Here is a 23,988-nt window from a genome sequence, read left to right as displayed (position 1 = left end):
AGATCTAGCTCTTGTTGATAAATGCAATAGCACTTTTAGATATATCGATGATATTCTAAGTTTAGATAATCCTGTGTTTACAGATAACATTTATTAGATATACCCTTCACAATGGCAACTTAATAAGTCTAATACTTCCGTTTTAAAAGCATCCTATTTAGATCTGCAAGTCGAAGTAAAGGAATATATATTGAGTATCAATCTTTATGATAAACGTGATGATTTTAATTTTAAAATAATTAATTACCCTTCTTTAGATGGTGATGTTCCTAGTTCACCATCATATGGTGTTTTTATTGCACAGTTGATAAGATTTGCTAGAAGATGAACAGATGTAAAACAAATCAGCTCTCGCTGTAAACTTATGACGCAAAAACTTCTAAAACAGGGTTTGAGATATTATAAATTAAGGAAAACTTTCTCAAAATTAGTTAATGGTCATTATAATCTCATATCAAAGTACAATAGTAGTCTTAAATCGCTGATTGCTAATAGTATTGCTCATCCCGATTTTTATGGTGAGGTTTTAAAGAAAATTCGTAGAATTAAAATGTTTCCAGCAGGTAGTTGGGCATATAGATTTAATAAATTACTTGGTTTTTATTTAAACCGTGGATATAAAAGCAATATTTTGAAAGGCCCCTGCCTTCTAGTTTTTGAAGATGAATACCTGAAACAAAATATAGGGTTGAATTTAGCATCCTTTCATAACTAAGCTTTCAGTCCTTTAATTTTTTTATGAAGATTTTGCTAATTCATGTTATCCTTAAAACCGTTTTTGGCGAACACGTTTTCGGCTGACTCGGCATGTGACTTCATTTTATTCAAATATTTTTCAAATCATTTGGAAAGAAAGATTAGCGAATACATGTAGCTTTAATTTTTAATAATGTTTTCCTTATTTGTTCCCAGTTTTAGTACATTGATGCTTTTTATTATGAAACTCTTTGATCACACAGTTTTAAACCTTTTATTTTATAAGGCAGACTGTGTGGGATGTTTACAGTTTCTAAAAATGACTGCATCGTATCTTTGAAACGTTTTTGCATTAAGTGCTCTGAATTGTTTCCCTCCGTCTGCGGATAGAGTTGGGATCTCGAATCATAGAAGTACTTGGGGTTTACCTATACGTTTATTATTATTTGTTTTATTGACAAGTTTCCTCAAGTTAATGCATACTTTGTTAAGATTTACCTTTTGCGTTTTATCTTTATTAAGGATTGTTGGGATAAGAGTGAGGTTTGTGCACATAAACAGTTTCAAACCCCCAGTAAATTTACATTTTACTGACCGTTTCAAGGCGGTACCTAACAATTCTTGATAAACATACCTATTTTTTATATGAAGTATATGTATGCACTGTGCTGTTTTGTGCTGTTCTTCAACGTTTCTTGTTTGTGATTTTGTGTTCTATGTCTTTGGCGTTTGCCCAGTGCCAGTTTATGTTTAAACTTTTTGCTACTGAGCTTGTTTCTGTAGCTTTTTGTTACCGATTGTGATGACGTCATCAGGGAAAAACATTTGTTCCCCTTATTTTTAAAGAAACTTAATGATTTTAAGGTTGTTTATAGTGTTTAAATAAACAAAATAACAGGATAAATAGAATACTAGGTTAGTGCCGTGGATGGAGAAAGTTTATCTGGCTCGGCTGCGGAATTTTTCGGGTTCGCCTCAGACTCACCCGATAAATTTCTCCGCCTTGCCAGATAAACTTCCTCCATCCACGGCACTAACCTAGTATTATCTCTCTCTCTCTCTCTCTCTCTCTCTCTCTCTCTCTCTCTCCTTTAATACGGGTGTAATTTTCTCATATGTCTAAAATAATCTATGTCTAAGGCTACATAAGCGTTTTTGCAACATGTATAATGCAATATTATGTAGATATCAAATTAATAAAGCATGTTTAATGACATAATTATTAGCATCGTCACATGACATGATTATAAGAGGTCGGTCAGTGAATATGTATAGCTTTGATGGCAATTATAAAAGACTGAACAATAGCTAAGTTATCATCCTTTCAATTTGTTTGTAAATGGCGTAGACAAATTTTTAGCATTAACTCAGCACTGCTTGGTTATGCATTAAAATGCATTCTTATTATTAAAGTATTAAAGTGAACACTTGATGCGCTAATTAAACAATAAAATTGCATACACAAGCCAAATCGTCAAACCATTTATAAACAATATCCGGTTAAAAGGCACAATAAGTGATGCCTTGGAACGGACAGTGAGAACGAAGCAAGAGCTAAGGGGCTTTCAACTGTTTTCGGGTGCCCAGCTTCGAACTTGTCCAAACAGCTATCAATTTGTGCCAAATTAAACATAAAACATATATTTAAATATATATAACAAATATATTTTAATTGTATTGATAAATATATCAAACTTTGCTTTGACCTAGAAAATTATTCCGATGACTGAAGGTTGTATACTACCACTGACCGCATTTATCATTATGTAGTCTCAGACTGGTCACTTCTTGTACTAGCTTATATATTCAACATTTTATTAAGCATTATCATTCATGGAGATAAAGAAGCATTGTGTTCATATCACAAGGTCTTCACCGGCATTCCTGTTGAATTGGTGTTCCGCTCTTTTCAAATGGCATATATATGTTCTTAAATTAATTAAGCATGACTCTTTCAAGCCCATGAAAGACATGGACATTTTGTAACTGATATGATAGCATCAAATTTATTATGTCAATGAACCATTACACTATCTTAATGTATAATAAACGTAGTTTACGTAAATGATCAAGGGTCATTTTTAGTCTAATTCACTGTGTATATTTGTTTGAACTGTGTAGATGAAATTGATTGTGTTCTGTGTTCTGTTTTATTAGCTGTAACAGATACTGTAATATGGACAAAACATATACATTGACCATGGCGAGGGCCAAAAAAGAGGAAGGAGTGAATGATTATAACGACTTAAAGGCGGCATTACTAGGCATGTGTATAATATATATTCAACATTTAAATTTACCAATAATGGTAAATGATATATATTCATGTGATAACAGAACATAAATTGTGCGAAGTAATACCATATTAATATGTGTCTAAAGCGATAGAAATAAAAGTTCGATAAGCCTCACTTCTTCTCTCTCTCTCTCTCATAATTTGAACCTGACCTCCAGAACTAAGGCATTATTACGCAAGACAATCGTTCAGAAATAGCTGACAAGTTCATGTCATCCTAGAGCAATATGATTGAACTAGACCTCGCAGATGGCACCAAGTTAATTTAAACGTGTCTAGAAGAAGTGTGAAATGTTTTCTATTACGTTTACTTACTGTCACCTTTTTGCACTAAGTTTAGCTGCAATGCTAATTGTCTGTTTTACTGTTGATCAACGTCTCAAACGAGTCTAATTGTTTGCGAAATGAGTCATGTTTCCATGATAAACGTTCTTTAGGCCACAACAAATTGATCAGATGAACGCACCTCCGAAATGAAAAATGAACTTTAATTACTCCCACACCTGGAAGTTTGCCGAGACTGACTGCACATGTACTTTTGTTTGCAGTATTTCTTGAAAATAATACATAATAAATGTTAAATATATGCTTTAAATTTTCTGATTAAATTATAAATGCCTCTTTGTTATAAAGTTTTATCCTCGGCGGAAACGGAAGTCGTTAACATAAGACATCCTCGGCGAACATGATAGTTGATAACTTGGGGCTATAAACAATAACGAATTTGGAAATAAAACAAAAGGCATATTCGTAAACGTAACGTAATTGTCAAACTGTCTGAAGTATGTGTTTAAGTTGTATACTATCCTGAAACTGAACCTGGAACTAGAGTGATTAAGATCATATGGCTAAGCAGTTTATGTCGAAGTCAACTTCTGTCATTCGTTTCGGACATGTTGAGTTTTAGAATATCACTTTGCGGTTCGACTTATCAAGACTAACAGGAGATTATTTTCCATTTAATTGTGTGTGGCAAACCAAAAAAAAGGAATTATAAGTACCCTGTAATCGGAAAGTGAGAATGTGCTTAGTAGTTTCATAATATGTTCTGCTTCTTTCAACATCTACTATACCAGAAATTAATGGGCAAAAATGACCTATCATGGCAATCAGATTCTCCTCGAAACTTTGGAGTGAAGAAAGTACATGAAGATTTGAGCATGATTCAAACTCTGGAAGCGATAATAAGATTGGCTCTCCAGAGAATTTGCCCAGTGATTAACAGTTGACCTTTGGTAGTCTTCTACTGACTGCTGATGTAAAATGCTGTTTTATCAGCATCAACTTTAGACGACTCAATTTACAAGTGGCATGTAAAAGTAGTAGATTATTTGGTATATTGTAACAATATTCAGATTGCATGTCCTCGTGCCTAGGGTCTTTCTTTCATATATGTAGCTTTACATGAACAGTGTATTTGAAATAAAAAGGACACTTCACTAATTGAACTGTTTTGTTGTATATATAATATTTAGCTTCGTTTTACTATAGCTTTTTACAGAAAATATCGCCGATAATAACATGTTCAATTGATTTTAAATACTAATTGTGTATTTTAACTTTATAGTAATGCGCTCTTCCTATATGTACGTAAACCCTCATTCAAATTTATTCAGTAAAACACACATAATTGCAGTAATACATATTTTATTTAAGGTTAAAAGCTATAGCTAATAAATATAACTATAAATCCCTGTCATTATAATTAGAGAAATATGAATATTCTATAATATTTTAAACGTAAGAAAGACTTATAAATTATGAAGTTGAAATTTTGCAACATTATGGCACTACTTCAGTACTTCAATTATATTTTAATATTTTCATCAAAGGTAACAAGGTTTATTTAGAATAAATTCTACCCTATATTATGTATACTTTGACTTCACTCGTCCAGGTAAGAGGTATTTGAATAAAAAAATCTAAATGATATCATGCGTATATATTCACTTAACTTATGCACAACAGATAAAAGTATACAATAAAAGATGTACATAACTTTAGTAGAAAATTGTAATGGAAGTATTAAACAAAAAACAGCGATTCTAAATATTTTAACAAACTAGGGATTGAAAGAATTTTCACATGTATTCACATTTTCACAAACATGTTTTTATTGAATTCTTATTTATTTCAGTTAAATACATATTTTATACTATAATCTGTACTTCAATGTTAAAGTCTGTACATATTTTAACATTTAAGAATATGCCAATCAACATACACTCATTTATCAAATTAAAATAGAAACAAATGATATGAATCACATCCGTGTAAATTCAAATTCCAGAAATAATTGTTTAGCATAATTGGCGATTTTTTTATTGTTTAAACCCGGTTTAACAGCTCAATATTTGTGCATCAAATCCATCTTATATTGCCGACATGAGGATATTCAAGCTGCATTTGTCATCATTAGAATTAAATTTCTACTCAATCAATTTGTCTATATCCGTATTCCCATATTTCAACACGAGAAGCAATCCCCGAGAGACTAGGTATGCTAGCTCACAGATATAATTGGTAGGAAAATGGGCATAGATATTTCAAATTAGGAGGAAATCGAACATGGAAACTCCGTCGGCACTTGAGAAAGAACGGACGGAAATCCTGACACACCTTCGTGCAAAAACTTGAATAATCTATTCTTCATATTGATGACATTTTTTATGTTTTATTCAAACGGACTTTTGTGAGAAAATTTATTCATAAGTCGTGATATTGTCTAAGGCAACTGACCTTTTATGCCCACGAGACAGTATACGAAAAAATGCTGTTTTGCTTTGTAATTATTTACACGTTATGTGCGACTGATGCATATGTTCAAGGGTAACAGGCGGCTTGGACTGGCTTTTAACGTCGTATGTTTATGAAAACGAAACAATTATGTACCTGTCTAAAACTGTGAAGACGTTTTATTTTAAATATATTCAAATTATTGCGCATCACGGCATCGCCTCCATTTAAGGACATAATTATGGATCAATGGCTTAAAACATACACTCATGATGTAGGTGTAGGAATCTATCTGATGCACAGATCGCATCCAGTTATATAGAATGGCAGTCTTGGTTTTATTGAAATTAGTCATTTTAAAGTTAATTGGCTAATCATATTGATCAGATGTTTGAATATACTTTGTTGATGACAAATAGTGAAAACGAAACGGAACAAACTATATATCGAACCTGTAACAGATATGTGTGTGTTGATTAGCGCTTACCCCAAAGATGACTCACTAATAGAGTTTAAAAAAGAAACTTGTCACACGACAAAAAACACGTGTCCAAGTTAGTTTGAACTGAGTTATTTTACTCACTATTGTAACAAACACCAAACAGCAAATGACAGATACTTATTTGAACCTAATTTGTAAAGTAAAGCCTAAAAAATTGCACTTTCAGTACCGTAACTAACTTTAAACATATTTTGAACAACAATGTAGCGCTTTAATATTTGAACTTATAATGAACATAAATCATGATTGATAAAAAAGCATGTTCTACTTGTTTCACACGAAACTATTGTTTTAGATGTTTGACCCGAATAAAAACTAAATTGGCTCTGGATGATTCTAATAGTATTTCCTGTCCCAATGTTTTTTGATCTTTGAAGATAATTAAAAATAGTAATATCGTGGAGGTGTTACATAACTATCTATATATGGGCAAAATAAGACTGTAGTTGTAAACTAAAAACAAATAATCATAAGTTAGAACAACGACCTTGATTTCAACAATATATATTTCAACAGGAGATTTTCAAATTCAAGACACTCAAAGTTTGAGCACAGTCAAAGGATGTTTATGGTAATAAGTTTGAAATGAAGACAAGAGTTATACGCGCAAAACAGAACAAAAGCAAGACAAAACAGAGAAGGAAGCTTTAAACCATGTACTATGTCTCGCTTCTGTCCCTCTGGTCATACAATGGTTTAAACATTGTTGAGATTTCACCCAAATAATCAAAAAATTGCAATATGGTCCAATCGTTAAAAGCGTAAGGCAGGTGTACGTGTCAATATGCGTTGGAAAAAGAAAAAATGGCGGAAATGGAGCGAAAATCCCTTTCCTTAGACATAGCCTCCATTTCTTAGGTTATGTGAATTAGTAATTAAACAATGTAGGCGAATGCATTTTACAATTAATTCTTGTTCTTGTAATTGAATTAAGTCGAATCCCTTGCTCTTCTTCTCTTTAGCATGACAACCATATCAACGGGATATTGCGCAAGAAAATAGTCCCAGAACAGCTGACAAGTTCATGTCTTCATATAGCAATAGGATTTATCAAGTCCGTTCAGATGCCAAAACGTTTAATTAAAAGTGTCTAGAAGAAACGTTTGCTACAGTCTTTATATTAATTAATGTGTCAAGAAATAACTTGTTTTAATGAAAATAAGCTAATGGGGAAAATCATTTATTGAATGTGAAAAACACGTTAAAGAACGCAATCCCATATTGTTGGAGCTTTTCTAATACCAATTTGATTTTATAATTTGTATGCAATAATGTGCATGTATAACTTTGGTTCAGTATTTATTGTAAAGTCACGAATATTCATACACAACTATGGTTGATTGAGTATTTTATATGCACTTATATGTGCATGTATAGGTTTGACAGGCTAGTATATTATTAGTTTCTCAAAAATCTATGGTTCATCTTGATAAATGGAATAATTTTACAAACTAGCACATACAGATACATATTGAACTTGTACAATACCCTGAATTAGCAGTTTTTTCTCAAAGTTTTAATGATAATAACAGAAATAAAATAGGATGTATCTCACATTAGTCCCGCACATCTGCTTGCATTCGCGTCAATTTCAAAATCTAGCATTGCTTCTGTATGTCTGCATGACGGTCAATTTTGTACTAATTATTTTTAAGGCATGTCTGAATCGTATAAAAGACGACAGGCGTTATTAATAAAAAATGACACCTCTCATTGTGGCATATAAACAATATCTGCTTAATACCTCTAAAGTGATCATGCTTTAATCATGGAGCTTGGGTCTTTAATACTATGTTCATTTCGTGGCTTTGAATTTCTTCTAAACATTCGCCTCTCAGTGTCAAGGTTTGGAGACTGTTACACAACTTTGGCGATTTTCAAAACCAACCTCATTCATTCTCAGTTGATGAGATGGTTTTTTTCTCTGTCTCTTAAAAACTTATAATCTGCGATCGAAATGAGATGATTAACGCACGAAGTGCTATTGATTTTGAATCAAAATGAATTGATTATGCGTATTCGTTGATGCATTTTCGAAAGAAAATCTAATTATATAGAAAGTTCCAGGAAAAGAAACTTTCGCGTGGAGCTGATTTCAGAAAAGCAAAAAAAATCGACACCTTTTTAAATTACAGCAGCGTGTATTTTAAGAATCGCCTTTCCTTTCAAAGTCTCGACCATCGCTTCATATACTTTGTAAAATCTTCTATGCTATTAGTGTACATACATAAAAAATGAAAGTGTTCTTTTTTATGTTTTGCACAATTAACTGCTCAATCTATTGTGGACAATGCCATGTTCTGTAGGTATTGCGGTACATGTACATTAGTGAGCATTGTGCTACTTACGCATAGACATTATATGACCATGTTTGGCCAACGCTATTTATTGCATCGCCAATACAACAAATAAATGATATTTTTAATCTGGCGATGGTTTCTTATTTTCTCCGCCATTCAAAAACCTTTGACCTGCGACCTTTATGAAAAAGGGTTGCGCACAAAAAATGTTTTAATATAGTGGATTAGAACATCCAATAGGAGATGGTTACAATATCACCGTATGTGAACAATATACAGCAAAGTGTAATTCATTATCACATTTACATGAATAATTTACAACATAGCCCTTATTCGATGTTAAATTTATCATCAATATTGCATAAACATTTGACATATTATATAAAACATGAATCTGCGCTCTAAAATTTACTTTTAAATATTTAAGGAAGATTAAGAATTGCGATAGAACTCCAAATTTACACAAGTAGACGAGACAATATGGCTTTATTAATACACACGAGCAAATTCTAAGATTGTTTTTATAAGAAACGAATTATAATGTATATAATTTCTGATTTTCATTGTATATATTATTTCTGATTCCAACTGAACACTACTGTACCATATTATTATCGTAGTTCTATTGCCTCCGTTGAAAAAACAACAACTTTTAAACCCTTTATTTTCCCAAAATGCAAGAAGTAAGTACAAATGAAACAACTAATACAATGGAAATATTGACAGGAATTAAGCACAGCGTACAATAGGCAACATCATGCGAGAAATGGCTACATGATGAGTGAATCCAGTGACGCCGCATTCCATTAAACCGGGGCTGGCAACTCCTTCGTTCTACTCGTTTGCGTAACGTTTTTGATGCCATTCATCGTTTGTATACACACACTGTTTTGCTAAATTTATTACGTTTTGCTTTTCACCTCATTCACAAAGATGGTACTATCAGTCAGAGATGATTACATTTCAATCAAATGTTTCTGGATACAATAATAGATATATGGTTATAACTAGGTAAGATGTTTGATAAATATGGCCATGATAAAAATGGGATAATCAGCTGGATTACTCAAATACTTTTAAAGAATTAACCTACTATTTGCAAACATGTTTGTGCATCTCGAGCAAAAAACACATACATGTGCCCAATCTTTTGAGGTAAAAATAGTATTGGATACCTTTATTTAATATAAAGTAAGGGGTGAGGGTAAATGGCACCCTTTAACCTTCTTCATTTTGCATGATGCAGCCAATGGGCGCGAGCAGACCTGACCAACTCTAGTTCTACCACCAAAATCATGAACATAATGATAAAAAAATCATACAGTAACATTCACACAAAACAATGTTTTATTTTACATAATAACGAGAGGATTTGTTGCATACAATTCGACAATAACAATTTACGTGTTCGTTGTTAATTATTACTACACTGCCTTATGTAAATCTGTAAATATCCCATTAAAGTTGGATGTCACCTTCAACACTGATTTATGTTGAGTTCACTTGAATATTTCTTAAATGCGCTTTGTTTGAAAATTTCTTTAAATAAGTCGGATATACAAAGAATCGTTACTAAGGTAGGAAAATAATTGAGTTGAAAATAGATTTATAAAGCAACACAGAAAGCGATATTCTAGAAGTCAGTCATGTTTAATTCAATGCAATGCTTTTTGACCACAATTCCATAAATAGTAGATCCTAAATAAATAAACAATTACACACCAACAAAGAGTATAGATAAAAAAGAACAATAAAGTGTTATCTACACCTACTGTGTATAATAATTAATTAAGGCAATCCATCCATCATATATATAAATATTAATGGTAAAGTTTCATTTTAAAGTTGCCAAATCTTACTAGGTTTAATATTATTTTACCAGGATTTTTCTAAAAGCCGTTTATATATAGACTTGTGTTATATAAAGTAGAACTGAACTGATATTTGACATTTAATTATTACATAACGATATAAAAGATTGATCATTTTCAAGTTTGATACGATATGTTATTCAGTTCAAATCATTTTCATAAGCTGGCAATTTTGTTACAAACTACCCCCTGTTCCGCATTTTCTGAAAAACTCGACTGACTTGCGTCCCTTGGCGTTGCTATACATGCGTAGTTGCTTCCCTTAGTACTGCCTCTCGGTTTTGATAGAGAATGAAGATGAAACGGGAGCCAGTCAATCGACATATCAACTTCCGCGTCCGCGAAAATTCAGTAAAAAAACATGGACTTTCCGAGGTTTCCAGTCCACTTACATGGTTTATCACCATAATAACGAATAAAACATATGGATTTTGCTTAATCTTCCGAAGTAGACGCTTTTAATTTGAAAGTTAACAGAAGAAATGGAACGAATCAATATGTTCAACCAAGTCAAACACAGAAAGTTTGAAACAGTTTCAAACTGACGATAAATCCTTTGTTCCTGAACCGGCTAAAGTCTGAATCTGTGAATAATTTAGTGTACCAGTATCAGTATAATATGTTTAGTTTTAGTTTATTAACAAATACAATAGACAATATGTCCATGAGTATACATTTACAAATAGAGAATTATATGCATGTAAGTAATCAAATGGTCAAATAAATCACCAATGATCATATAAATAAATATTCATGTTTCATGTCATAATAGAGACACAATATAGCATTATGTACATGTATATGACAGCGAGAGATCATTGTGTACATGAAAAACACATATTATTTATAGTAATAATGGTATTGGTTTCTAACATTAAATGCCTTATGTATATACATAGCTAAATTTCTATTCACTTTAACATTGTCCGATTGCATTAACTCAACAAACTTTGGTACATTTGGTCTAGTCCAATAATATGCAGGGGCGGTTATACAATTTCAATTGGGGATCGGTGTGTTAGCCCAAATAGGCAACAACTTTGCCTCTGTCCAATCCACTCCCTTGACCAGATGTGATGTTGAAAGACCAAGAAAAAAATTGCCAGCCATTAAAAATTTAGGCACTTAAATTCTCATGAAAAACTTGGCATAACAGTAGTGACACGCAAAACGATGGCAATGCCAAGCTGATTTAGTGGCAGTCATTTGACTGACAAAAGGAATGTCGTGCTATGTTACAACAAAAGTGGCTTTAAAAACCTAGGTATTTATCGATGGAGTACTATCAAAGTTTGTATTTAAAGAAAGGCCATCTCTAACCGTCGGCTTGACTAAAGAGTAACATCCCTTTTATGTAAATTAGCCATGGAGTAGATTATTTGCTAAGCAAAAGTTCTCAAATGTCAACCAAATTTTACATCAAGGTTAGCTAGATAAAACCTGCACAAAATGTTAAATCATTTAGCAGAAACTTCAAATGTATGCATCTATTTATAACATTAATTTTGCAAAACTATCTATTGTGAAATTTGCAAAGAAGCGCATATGTTGTTCATTCTAAAGGTGAGAGAACTTCATCATGGTTCATGCTGGCTTTGACCAGACACATGTATTCTCTACATAGGAAATTGGTGAAATTACTACAAACATCTGAACATGATTAGTATGCCATGAATGTACTATGCACTGGCAGTTCCAAACCAGTGCATTTGTAGTCTATGAGATGCTTAGTCACAATCTGCCATTCACGGAATCTGACAGAGTTATACAAATTAACTAGATAAATTAAGGTAAGTGTGATACGATTTCAAAGAACAAAGTCATGTGGAAAGATTAAGGACAAACTTGCAACTCTAGAGTTTAAACATCAAAGTGGTCAAGACATGTTAAAGCTGCACTCTCACACATATAGCGTTTTTACAATTTTTTTATTCTTTGTCTTGGAAAGAGCAAATTTTTGCGTTGGTATCAGCAAATATACGATAAAAGATTGCTGACAAAAGATCAGATCATAGAACTTCATATTTACATTCGAAAATTCATGTTTTATGACTTAAATGGTTACTAACGGTTTAAGAAAAATGCATTAAACATCAATTTTTGAACTTAAATATAAAAATCCGAGATCATTTTTTTTTGTCAGCAGTCATATAACTAGTTTCAGTGCATTTTTCACAAAAATTGGCTCGTTTCAAGAAAAAAATAAGAGGTTGTCAAAACGTTCAATCTGTGAGAGTGCAGTTTTAATTTTATGATATGATGATAAATTTCGTTGATTAATGCTTTTAGCCCAGATCTAGATAATGTCTTGAAAAAACATTATTCACAATACTGATTTTCCATATGAGTATTCCATGTATTCATGAGCATTTTATGATGTTGACTTATTTAAGTCGATTCATCTTCATGATATCCAATCAAAATAATACACAATAAACAATATAACTGATAGTGATACTTGTTTTTATGCTTATATTAAATGTTGAAAAAGATACTGATATAAAAATATTGCATGTAATTGATTTTCAATACTCTAATATGTTTGAAATTTGATTTTGATGTTTGATTTTGATGTTTAACCTTACAGTATTTTTTAAATCCTATAGAATTACAGTTTAAGGACAAAAAGCAGTAAAATAAAAGTAAGCATCAAATGCTGAATACAGAATATTTCACCAATAAAATCATAAACAAAGCATCAGTAGGTCATAACATGTACATAAAGAACGAATCTCCACCAACACAAAATTTGACATACCGTACAGCATACAGATTTAATGTCCTTAAACTTTGATTTTATTTTAGTTCTTCTGAATGACAGTGACTACATTCATAAAATTGGTCATGAAACATTACTATTATTAATTATTTTATTAAAGTGTAAACTTATATTTCTATGAGCACAAGTTAAACAGTATTTTAATACAATGTATTTAATACATGTAGTATTATTAAAAATCATACACAAGTTTTATCAAATTAATTCTCTAATTTATGTATGAATTTTTATTCATTACAACAAAAAATGCATTTCAACAAGCAGTTTTATTTTTTTTTAAATACAGCCATTGTCCATTTCACTCTTTGTATTGCATTTATAGCAGCTGATTGCCTTTTGTTCACAAAATGACTTGTATGCATGTAAATATGGTAAACATATATTTTCAAGTGGGGTTTAATTAAAAAAATTCAGAAAAAAAACTAAAGATTTTTCAGTCTGCTGTACAACAAAAGTTAGAATGATAAGAAGTTTGTCTTAAAGCATTAATATTTTAAGTTTTCTGATTTATCACAATTTGATAGAGAATTTCACAAGCAGATCCAGTGGGATGGGGGCATCCCCCCACCCCCATCCCAATATCTAAGATCAGTTTTGTTTCAATATAGTAGAAAAAGAGTAATAAAATAATATCCCAAAATGCACCATTTCGATCAAGAAATTGTGAACATATCAAACACCACTGCCAATGCTTTTAACCAAATACATTTCAGTTCTAATGGAGGGCCACAAAGTAAATGTTTTTGCCCCTAAATTATGCCTCCCAGTATCAAATACTAAATCCGCCCTTGAATTTCCCATTGTAAATCAAGCCTCTATTAAAAATTGCACAATTGAAGGATCAACAACCTTTTAGCTAGGACCAACAGCCTTTTGATGACTGTAAATAGTACAAATTTCTATTAAAATCACTGAACCTTATTTTCACCCAGAATTATGAACTGAACTTTCCACAAACTCTAAAGTTGTTGATTTATGATTTTTTTAGTCTTTCTTGTTTTTATTTGTTTTATTATCTTTATGGATCACTCCCTTTTAAGCGGTTCCTAAAAGTGTTGAATCATGTGATTATGGGGGCTAAAGGCCCATAACTCTAGCTCAATGATTTGTTTACAGATTTATTTTACAACATACATTCAATAAATAGGCAAAATAAGTGAGTATCACTTAAATGAAAACCAACCATTGTTGTATTTAAAATGTGAATGACGGTCTTTAAAATCTCAAAGTCTCTTTTTGGCCAATATAAATTAATTGCTACATTAATTGCTTTTCAACCTTTTTTTAAATGGGGGTATTTTCTTGTTAATTAGATGAATGTTCATGCTCTTTCTTAATGCATAAGGGGCCATAAACATGAGTTTCTAGACGAACCACAATCAAGATCATAACATTTCTCCTTTTTTATAAGTCAATGTTTTACATCGAAGAATAAACTCAGTTCCTAGACAGTTCTGGACCGATATGCAAATACATACTGGTACACTAGATCAACATTTTTATTTGAGTCAATATTTCTAAGTGGCGGCGAAAAAAAAGGATGTCGGGGTATGAAAATCCAGCAATGAATTATTTACTTATTGTTGTAGTGTGCATTGTGTTTGGGGAACCAGCGGCTTGGTTAGCTAAGTTAATAAGAATTCCGTCCTAACTTTTGAGTGTTTTTTGGCTAGAGTCCAACACCGGACACACTGTTCATCCAAGGTTAGCTTTGATGTTAAATGCAAGGGTGTCTTGATAAGTCTTTAGATAAAAGGGAGAGGGGTAAAGTGTTTGGGTAATCCTATACGAACATGGGACATCGGTTAGTGTTTTAGTGATCATAGGTTCGAGCCCATCATTGGGCCCACTTTTCCTCACAGATTTACTGTTAACTGTTATTGTGGAGGTCATTCGTTGATAAAATACAAGTAATTATCAAATCACTCACCTTTATCACTCACAATTTTATCTTCCTAAGTAGAGTGCAACACAGTATTCCATTAAAAATGCTGACTAAAAACAGCCAAATGTAAAGCAATATTATGGAATGCTGGTTGTTCCAATTTCCTTGTATCAAAAAATCTCCAATGTTTATAACCTGTCCAAGTCCTCGCAAGTATTACGATTGAATGGCACTGCAATTATTGTTTGGTATATCAATCCATTTCAACCAGCTGCCCCAACATACTGTAGTGCGAGTGCACTCTTTGACCTGTTTACACATGAAGTGCTGACGTCACTGGTGCGCGCGCATATCTCGGGGAGTTCGAGATCAGCTGTAGAAGAAGCAAGACGTACTTTGATATACTGCTTAATAAAAGACCTCACGTGTGCTTTCCCTAAAGATAATGGTAAGCTAGGTTTGGTCTAAGTAATGATAGGGAATACTTCAATGGTGGCAGCGGTGTTTTATTAAGCCGTTCCAGTGCAATTGTTGCTGAAATTCTGCAACTTTTGTTGGCAAATTTTCCTCGATAATTTTCCCGCGTTTGAAGCCACATTTTTTCGTCAATTTTTGGCCATTGTTAATTTTCTTCTGGTCTTACCAGTTGATTATTTGATTCTACGTCGTAGTCTCCATGGACTGCCACTAACCCGGCCCCTTCGTTTGCTTTTGTTTAATTTTTGAGGCCTTTTCAGCGTCCTTAGCAACTTTTCGGACGGGAAGAGTAGCCGGACAGAAGACAAACAAGGTCGGTGGTTGTACAATCAAGTTAATCTTCTACTCAGGAGCATTTGATTTGTAAGCATGGCCAGTAGTAAAGTGCTTGTAAACTTCTTGTCTGTTGAAGACTTGCAGACAATTCCAAATATTGGCCCAAGGTTAGCATCTACTATTGTGGATTTGCGTGAGCATTATGGCAATCTCACACCAGAAAGTTTGCAGACAATGCTTCGGCATAAACTGCCGGACACTGTCATGCAAGAGTTGGATTTCACCCCAAACAGAGACTTGGTCGGCAACACCTGCCCACCTCCTCTAGGTGTACAAACATCCCATACCACCCCTCTTGTTTCAAAGATTGAGACAGAGGTTGACGGGTTTGAGACCTTGGTTGCCTCTGCACAAAAGCAGTTGAATGACCGCATTGATCAACTTACATCAATGCTACCTAGTGTCCCACAGCACTATAAATCTGTTCATGTATTGCCACGCCCCAGTGTTTACAATCAGACAAATGCCCCTGTTCCAATGGCCCACCACTATATGCCAACACCACAACAGCTGAAACCCCAGTACCCCGTTCAACAAAGGTTGGATCTGGGTAGACTGCGAGAAAGTGACAGAGACGAGGATGTCCAGTCAGCGTCTGGTATCCCTCGCTCTTTCAGCAGTGTGCACAATCATTTGGCTGGAGTACAGATGATTGTAAACTCTGTTTATTACATTGTTTGTCAGGGAAGGCACTCGACAAATGTGCTCGATTGCTTCAATGCAGTCCACAAATGCCTTACCGTTCTTTATTGAGCAAACTTAAGGAGCGGTTCGGCTCAGAGTTTCCCGCCTCTGCGCAAGCCAAGTTCGCTGACGCTTCCCAGGAAAAAGGTGAGTGTATGGAAGACTGGGCAGATAGGGTACAAGAGTTAGCGGCTGAAGCTTTCCGGTCACTGCCGGAGACCTTCACAAACCAGCAGGCGATAGACCGCTTCTGTCAAGGCCTGCAAGATCGAGAAGCTGGGCATAGCACCTTCATGCGTACGTATACAACCATTGAAGAGGCCATGAATAACATCAGGTTGTTTCAGCATTCCAAGAGTGCTATGGGTAAGAAAAAATTTATTCATAAAGCAGTAGATTATGACGAGGAGGTAGCAAATGTCTACGCCGTTCAGAATCCTTCTGGACCTGCGTTAGACATGATCAAACTACAGACCGAAATACAGAGTCTACGAGAAGAGGTGAAGCGGCTTGGTGAAACTAGGCCCTTCACTCAGCAGCGTCCATCTCAGCAACGGTTCAACAAACCAAGAGGTACTTTTAGTTGCTACGTATGTGATAGCAAATCTCAAAGGATTGCCGAATGTCCACACAAAAAAGAATTCAAGTCCTTTCTTTTAAACGCAAAAGGGTCGGGACAGGGAGCCGAACCTCGACCCAGCAAGACTCCGGCTCAAGCTCAGCCGAGCGAAAGGAGGTAAGTAACAAACTTGTTCTAAATGAGACTGTACCATCCAGTGCACTACCAGATGGCCCATCGGCAGTCATTGTTTCATTAAATGAGACCACTAATGACATCCAGCCAGAAGAACAAGGGGAGATCCCTGCTCCTTGTTCGTCTCCAGGGCCTCTGCCAGCTATTGGTAGAGTTACAGACAACGAGTTTGAGCCTCCCATCAAGGTGTGTTTGTTGAAATCCATGTCAGCATTCACAATACCTGTCTGTGTGGGTAATGTATGGGTAGACGCCATCGTCGACTCCGCTGCTGAGGTAACGATTATTTCAGACAGGGTTTTTGCCAATCTTAAAAGACCCCCAAATAAGCTTCGTGATGTGAGGCTTGACACTGCCGGTCGGAAAATGTCTATGCAAGGTTTCATTGCTGATGATGTGAAGCTGTTAATAGGCAAGCACCGCCATATAGGTCCAATTTATGTCGCCCCCATTGAGCAAGACATGCTCTTTGGGGTGGACCTCATGAAGCAAGGTAATGCTATACTCAACATGGGTAAGGGTACGCTCAACTATGAGGGCTACGAGATTACTTTAAACTCTGGTAAGATAGATGGTGCACCTATTGTCGCTCGTGTGACAGTTGCAAAGCGCCGTGTCATTCCTCCTAACTCAGTAGCAAAAGTAGATTGTGTGATAAGTACTGAGATGCCAGACTACTTTGTAGAGCCTTGTGAAGATGGTAAGGTTTTTGGTCCTAGGATAGTGCGCAATGCTGGCACCAAGCCAGTTATGTGTATTGTCAATGCAAGCGACAGGTACCAACTCCTTAGTAAAGGAAGAGAGGTGGGTAGGGCCTATCCCGCCGAATTGATGGAGCATACCATTTGCTCTGTCGCCCCAAAAGATAAAGGCACTCATTCGGATATCACGAGTGCCCAGTCTTTATCTGATGTAAAGGTCCAGGTGCCACATCACCTCCAGGCGATGTTTGATGCATCTATCAGACACTTGACAGCTGAACAACAAGTTGCATTAGCGCAGCTCTTGACCACCTATGAAGACGTGTTTGCTAAAGATGAGTTTGATCTTGGTTCATTTACCGACATCGAGCATGGTATTGACACTGGTAACGCCAAACCCATCAAGCAGCGTCTTCGTAGGACGCCCCCTGCATTTGCTGAAGAAGAGGAGGCACATCTAAAGAAGATGTTGCAAGCTGGTGTAATTGAAGAATCCACTTCCGATTGGGCATCGTCACCGGTGCTCATTCGTAAGCGGGATGGTAGCGTTAGATGGTGCATTGATTATCGGGCTGTTAACAATGTAACAGTTAAGGATGTTTTTCCCCTCCCTCCTGTTGATGATTGTCTAGACACACTTGCCGGAAACGTTTGGTTTTCAAAGCTAGACGCTAATTCGGCCTACTGGCAGGTGTCCATCAAGCCCGAGGACCGCAAAAAGACGGCTTTTCTTACAAAGTGGGGCCTGTTTGAGCATGTAAAAATGGGTTTCGGCCTTTGCAATGCCCCCGCCACCTATGCTAGGGTTATGAACCTGGTTTTGCGTGGTTTGACCTGGAAAACTGTCCTCGCCTTCCTAGATGACATCCTTGTGTTGGGGAAGACCTTTGAAGATCACTTAGTAAATCTGAGTGATACATTGCAGCGTTTTAGACTTCATGGTCTGAAACTTAAACCAAAGAAATGTGAGTTTCTCCAGCAGGAAGTGGAGTTTCTTGGCAGAAAAGTTAGCGGCGGCACCTTGGCTATGACTTCTGCTGATACCGAAGCAGTTTCTAGCTGGGTCGTTCCAGAGTGCTCAAAAGACGTTGAGCGCTTCATGGGATTAGCTAACTATCACCGGAGCTTTATTAAGGATTTCTCAAAGTTAGGTGAACCGCTCTACGCGGTTGTGGGAAAACATAAGTTCCAGTGGGGTGACGAACAGCAAAATGCGTTTGATCTACTAAAGCAAGCATTGGTAAACCCTCCAGTCCTTGCTCTCCCTAAACAAACTGGAGAGTTTGTTCTAGATTGTGACGCATCAAACAACGCTATTGGCGCAGAACTTTTGCAAATGCAGAATGGCGCTGAACACGTTGTTGCTTACGGTAGTTATGCTCTAACAAAAGAGCAGAGAAGGTACTGCACCACGAGAAAAGAGCTGTTAGCAGTTGTAAGATTTACTCGGCAGTATAGACATTATTTGCTTGGAAGACCTTTTAAGGTCCGGACCGACCACTCAAGTTTGACTTGGTTGTTGAATTTCAAGGAACCACAGGGTCAGCTAGCTCGTTGGATTGAGGAGTTGGCTCAGTTCAACATGATCTTGGAGTATAGACCAGGGAAAAAGCATGGGAATGCAGATGCACTTTCTCGTATGCCACACCCTGGTCACTGCAATTCATATGTAGCAGGAGTTGCAGTTGAAGATCTGCCTTGTGGGGGTTGTAAGTATTGTGTGAGGGCTGACAACCAATGGGGTTCATTTTCCCGGGAGGTAGATGTAGTCCCGATGACAGCGCAGAAGGCTGAGGTTGGGGAAGGTCGCGTCTTCGTGAACCCAGCATCCGGGAGCGTCTGTCAGGGAGTGGGGGCTACAGCCACATTGGGTAGTACACAACGGGCACATAGTATCTCGTGGCCGGAGGGCTCAACGATACAGAGTGAGATTGTGCACAGGGGATCAGCGAGTGCTCAATACATTACAGAGCAACAACACCATGTCTGTGACAATAGTGGCAAGAAATCCTGAAAAAGGATGATGTGGTCAGTATTAATGTTTGCCGTCTGGGTGCAGACATTGAAGATAGAGCCATATGGGGATTTACTCTGAGTGATCTCCATGAGGCTCAGAGAGCAGATAAGGATCTGGACCACATAATTGAATGGTTGGTAAATTCATCTAGCCCAACGGAGAGAGATCTTTTCCTGTCCAGTCCATGTGCTAAATCATACTGGATAACGAAAGAGCAATTCCTGTTGATTGAGGGAGTTTTGTATCGACAACAGGATGGGGGAGAGGAAAAGGTACTAGTGGTTCCAAAATCGCTTCAAAGTGAGGCCATGCATTTGAACCATGACTTGCCTTCGGCAGGTCATCAAGGTGTATCACGAACTAAGTCCCGTATCAAAGAGAAGTTCTTCTGGTACCGAATGGGTGCAGACATAACCAACTATGTTTCCACTTGTGCTGCTTGCAATCAGCAGAAAAAGTCAGAAAAGTACGGTCATACACCTATGAGGGAGTATCAAGCTAGTGCTCCAATGGAGAGAGTACACTTGGATTTCATGGGTCCTTTACCAATGACGCCCAGGGGAAACCAGTTTGTGCTTATGATGGTAGATCAATTTACTAAATGGGTAGAGTGTGTTCCATTGCCATCACAAACAGCGGCAGTAACAGCTAAAGCAGCCGTTGACCAATTCTTTTCTAGATTTGGGTATCCTTTACAGGTTTTCTCTGATCAGGGAAGTAATTTTGAATCTAAGCTTTTTACTTCACTTTGTGAGGTCCTTGAGATTCATAAGGCAAGAACGACACCTTATCGCCCCTCCGCTAATGGTCAGGTAGAACGATACAATCGTACCCTGGTGGATGCAGTAATGTGTTACATTGGGGATTCACAAGACCAATGGGATATCCATCTACCACAGATAGCAGGTGCATTACGTAGTGCTGTCAACCGTAGTACATGGTTTACGGCAAACAAGCTCATGCTTGGCCGAGAAGTAAACACTCCTGCATATCTGATGTTCCCACATACATCACCCGCTAGGGTACCAGCAGACCAGTATGTAGCAACCTTAATGAAAAACATTGAGGTAGCTCATGAGACAGCTCGTAAAACTTGAATACGTCACTGAAACGTATGAAACGAGACTATGATGTCCGCGTCCTGCAGCGGGCATATGAGGTTGGTGATGTGGTTTATCTCTTAGACACAGCGTCTATCAAGGGTAAATGTCGAAAGCTCTCTCCACCTTGGAAGGGACCGGCTGTTATTATAAAGAAGATCTCAGCATCCCTTTACCGTATCACATTGAGGAAATCACTTTTCGTGGTTAATCATGACCGGATGAAACCATGCCGTGATCGATCCTTACCAGATTGGGTCCGTCAATGGCAGTCCAGTCCTCAGTTAGAAACAGATGATGGAGCTGAAGATACCTCAGCATATTGTTTCTGCCGCCAACCCTGGCAAGGCAGATTCATGATCCAGTGTGACGCTTGTGACGAGTGGTTTCATGGTGCGTGTGTCAACATTACAGCAACAGAGGCACTAGACATTGATCAGTACTGGTGCAAGACCTGTAGAGCTAAGCAATAGCTCCCTATTCTGTAATATGGGTCAAAGGGCAATCAGTATTTTCTCTGCTTTCAGATGTCTGACTTTGGAGAATGTTTGGAACGAGCAGGGGAGAAGAAGGCCTTGGTAGCGAGCCGGAACCTTATAAGGGAATTAGGTCTCTCCGGGCTATCAACGGAGCGTCAAATGGCCCTGTTGCAGCAGCAGGTCGCCATTGCGAAGAGCCAAAACCAACGACAGTGGTTGAAGACTGTGGCTGTAGAAGCTTGCGATCTGCAGTTTCAGTCAGACCAGTGGGTGGATGAACATATCTTCAAGATCCCCCACAAACAGAAGCCCGTCAGTGAGATGCCGGCTGGTCCCTCAAAGGACATTCGTCTTGAGCAGGATCCTTCCCTGGAGCAGGTTCTCGTGAACTTCGCAGAGGCTTCACTTGAACCAGAAAGTGCCTCAGTAGAGATGGTGGAGGCAGAGGAGGAAGCTTTGTTGGCTGAGCCGACAGAGGAAGTGCAGGAGCCGTTGCCGCCATCCCCGCGTCGAAAACCACGCAGGAAGCCTGTAAGTCAGGCTAAGAGTCCACAGAAGGCCACCACTAGGAATGCTCCAAAGGAGAAAACAGAGCACAAAGTGCTGAAAGAGCCGATGACGAGGCATAGTTCCTTAAGGGACTCCTCACGTCGTAGCTCTGGTTCGGGTTATCGTTCCTCTGGGGACTATTCCCGTTCCAGGCAGCAACCTACAAAAAGGCAGCGAACGCCAGATAAGAATCGGAGATCACCAGAAGGCCAAAAGCCGACTGGTCGTCAAAGGTCTTACCAGCCCAGATCACGGCCTATTGATTCCGGTACTAGGAGTCTTAGGCGCGTGAGTCCTGCTAGACAGCCAGCCAAGAAGCAGCGCGTAGGAAACATCTGCTGTGTGGCCGGATGCGGCGCAGTTCCTTCTAGGGCCCATGCTTTTGAGGCCCATATTCCAGGCATCTTCAATGAGGAGCAGATCGTCACTGAAAAGGTGACCACGCAGCGCCTTACTGCCCTGAATCTTTAGGCCATGCAGCTGAGTCGCACCCCGGACTTGCAGTCCCTGGTTAATTTCATTAACCTAGCGGGCCAAATCAGGGCAGATGAGATACAAATAAACAACAGGAGTAAGGCCTCAGTACTGGCCCTTTGTGATGCTCTCGAAGTGCCTTGTCCGGAGGTGCTTTCTCTGTCCCCTATTTCAACCCCTGGTTTATTGCTCCACTGGAGAGCTCAGATTGTTATATGCAGTCTATTAAACCAGTCCAAAATGGAAGACATGATGAAGGCCTTTCCAGCTGTGGAGTGCCTGGAAGTCCCCATGGCATGGGATAGTCATTTCCATGCTGACTGTACAGCGGAACGGGCCAAGATGGGGATAGATGATTTACAGGCTCTTGTCGATTCGGCACCCTGTATCCCTTCTCTGAAGGTCAAGGTAACTGGCGGAGTAGCGGTGTTCTGTGACGTGAACAGTTACCCTACTCAGCTAGATGTGGATAGGCTACGTCAGCAAGGTGTTGTGGTGGCTGTTGGTATCCCCCCGAAGCATGCTGCAAAGTTGACCGAGAAAGATTGGTCAGCTTTTGAGGCAGCATTGGCGTTATCGGGTGTTTCTGCCTTGGGTGAAGTAGGCCTAGACTATACTTCACAACCATCCACATGGGGGATCCAGCATTCTGTTCTCCGTCGGGCCCTTGAGTATCTTCGCCCAGATCATGTTCTGGTACTCCATAACAGGCCAGACAAGCGCAATTCTGGGGATGACATGCTGCAGCTTTTGTTTCAGCTAAAGGGCTGCATCCCAACTGAGCAGAGGATTCACCTGCATTGCTTTTCCGGAAGCCAGTATGCAGTGGACCAGTGGAGTAGGCACTTTCCCAATACCCACTTTGGGTATACTACTTCATTCTTGAGCTATGGGGAAAGTGCCATTCAAGCTCTGCGAAACATGGATGAGTCCCGTTACCTCCTGGAGACTGACTCTCCATACTTCGGAAATACAAAAGCAAGCCACACCACACCTGGACATCTAGGGAGTATTGCCAATGCTGTTTCAAAGGTCAGACATGCACCATGGCAGGATGTGTTGAAGACAGCCAATTCCAATGGTAGGAGGCTGTATGCAGTATCCTGAACTACAGGATTAGCTGCCTTCCTTTTCTTTTAGGTGGGAGGGGGAAGGTGAAGTGGGTGGGTTTACTAAATTTGAGCCCATAACACCTAGTTGCAGTTGGTTACTCCATGTAGCCTCACCCAGAAGTGCTGGAAGAAAATATTTACTGATGTAGATATTTTGGTAGACGTCGGCGGCTCGTTCAACTTACTGGTTGGACCTAGCCCTAGCAGTGATCTTGTCAGATACTTTTGACTTGATCAGCC

At 37.6% G+C, this 23,988-nt stretch overlaps 1 protein-coding gene across 1 annotated transcript; it reads left to right on the top strand.

The window, feature by feature from the left end:
• Window positions 1-22,636: 22,636 nt before the first annotated feature.
• On the top strand, window positions 22,637-23,743 carry LOC128227946 (putative deoxyribonuclease TATDN2). The gene has a single exon (XM_052938920.1). It carries the CDS (start codon window positions 22,637-22,639, stop codon window positions 23,741-23,743), a length of 1,107 nt encoding a protein of 368 aa, XP_052794880.1.
• Window positions 23,744-23,988: the final 245 nt, after the last annotated feature.

This window comes from Mya arenaria, chromosome 1 (assembly GCF_026914265.1).
Source record: "Mya arenaria isolate MELC-2E11 chromosome 1, ASM2691426v1".
In the NCBI taxonomy this organism is placed as follows: domain Eukaryota; kingdom Metazoa; phylum Mollusca; class Bivalvia; order Myida; family Myidae; genus Mya; species Mya arenaria.
The sequence above is the reverse complement of the archived record's forward strand: the minus strand, read 5'-3'. Positions and strand labels throughout refer to the sequence as shown.

Bases quoted from the DNA above. Each gene is read 5' to 3' on its own strand.
- LOC128227946 (XM_052938920.1), top strand. From the start codon at position 22,637: ATGCAGCTGAGTCGCACCCCGGACTTGCAGTCCCTGGTTAATTTCATT.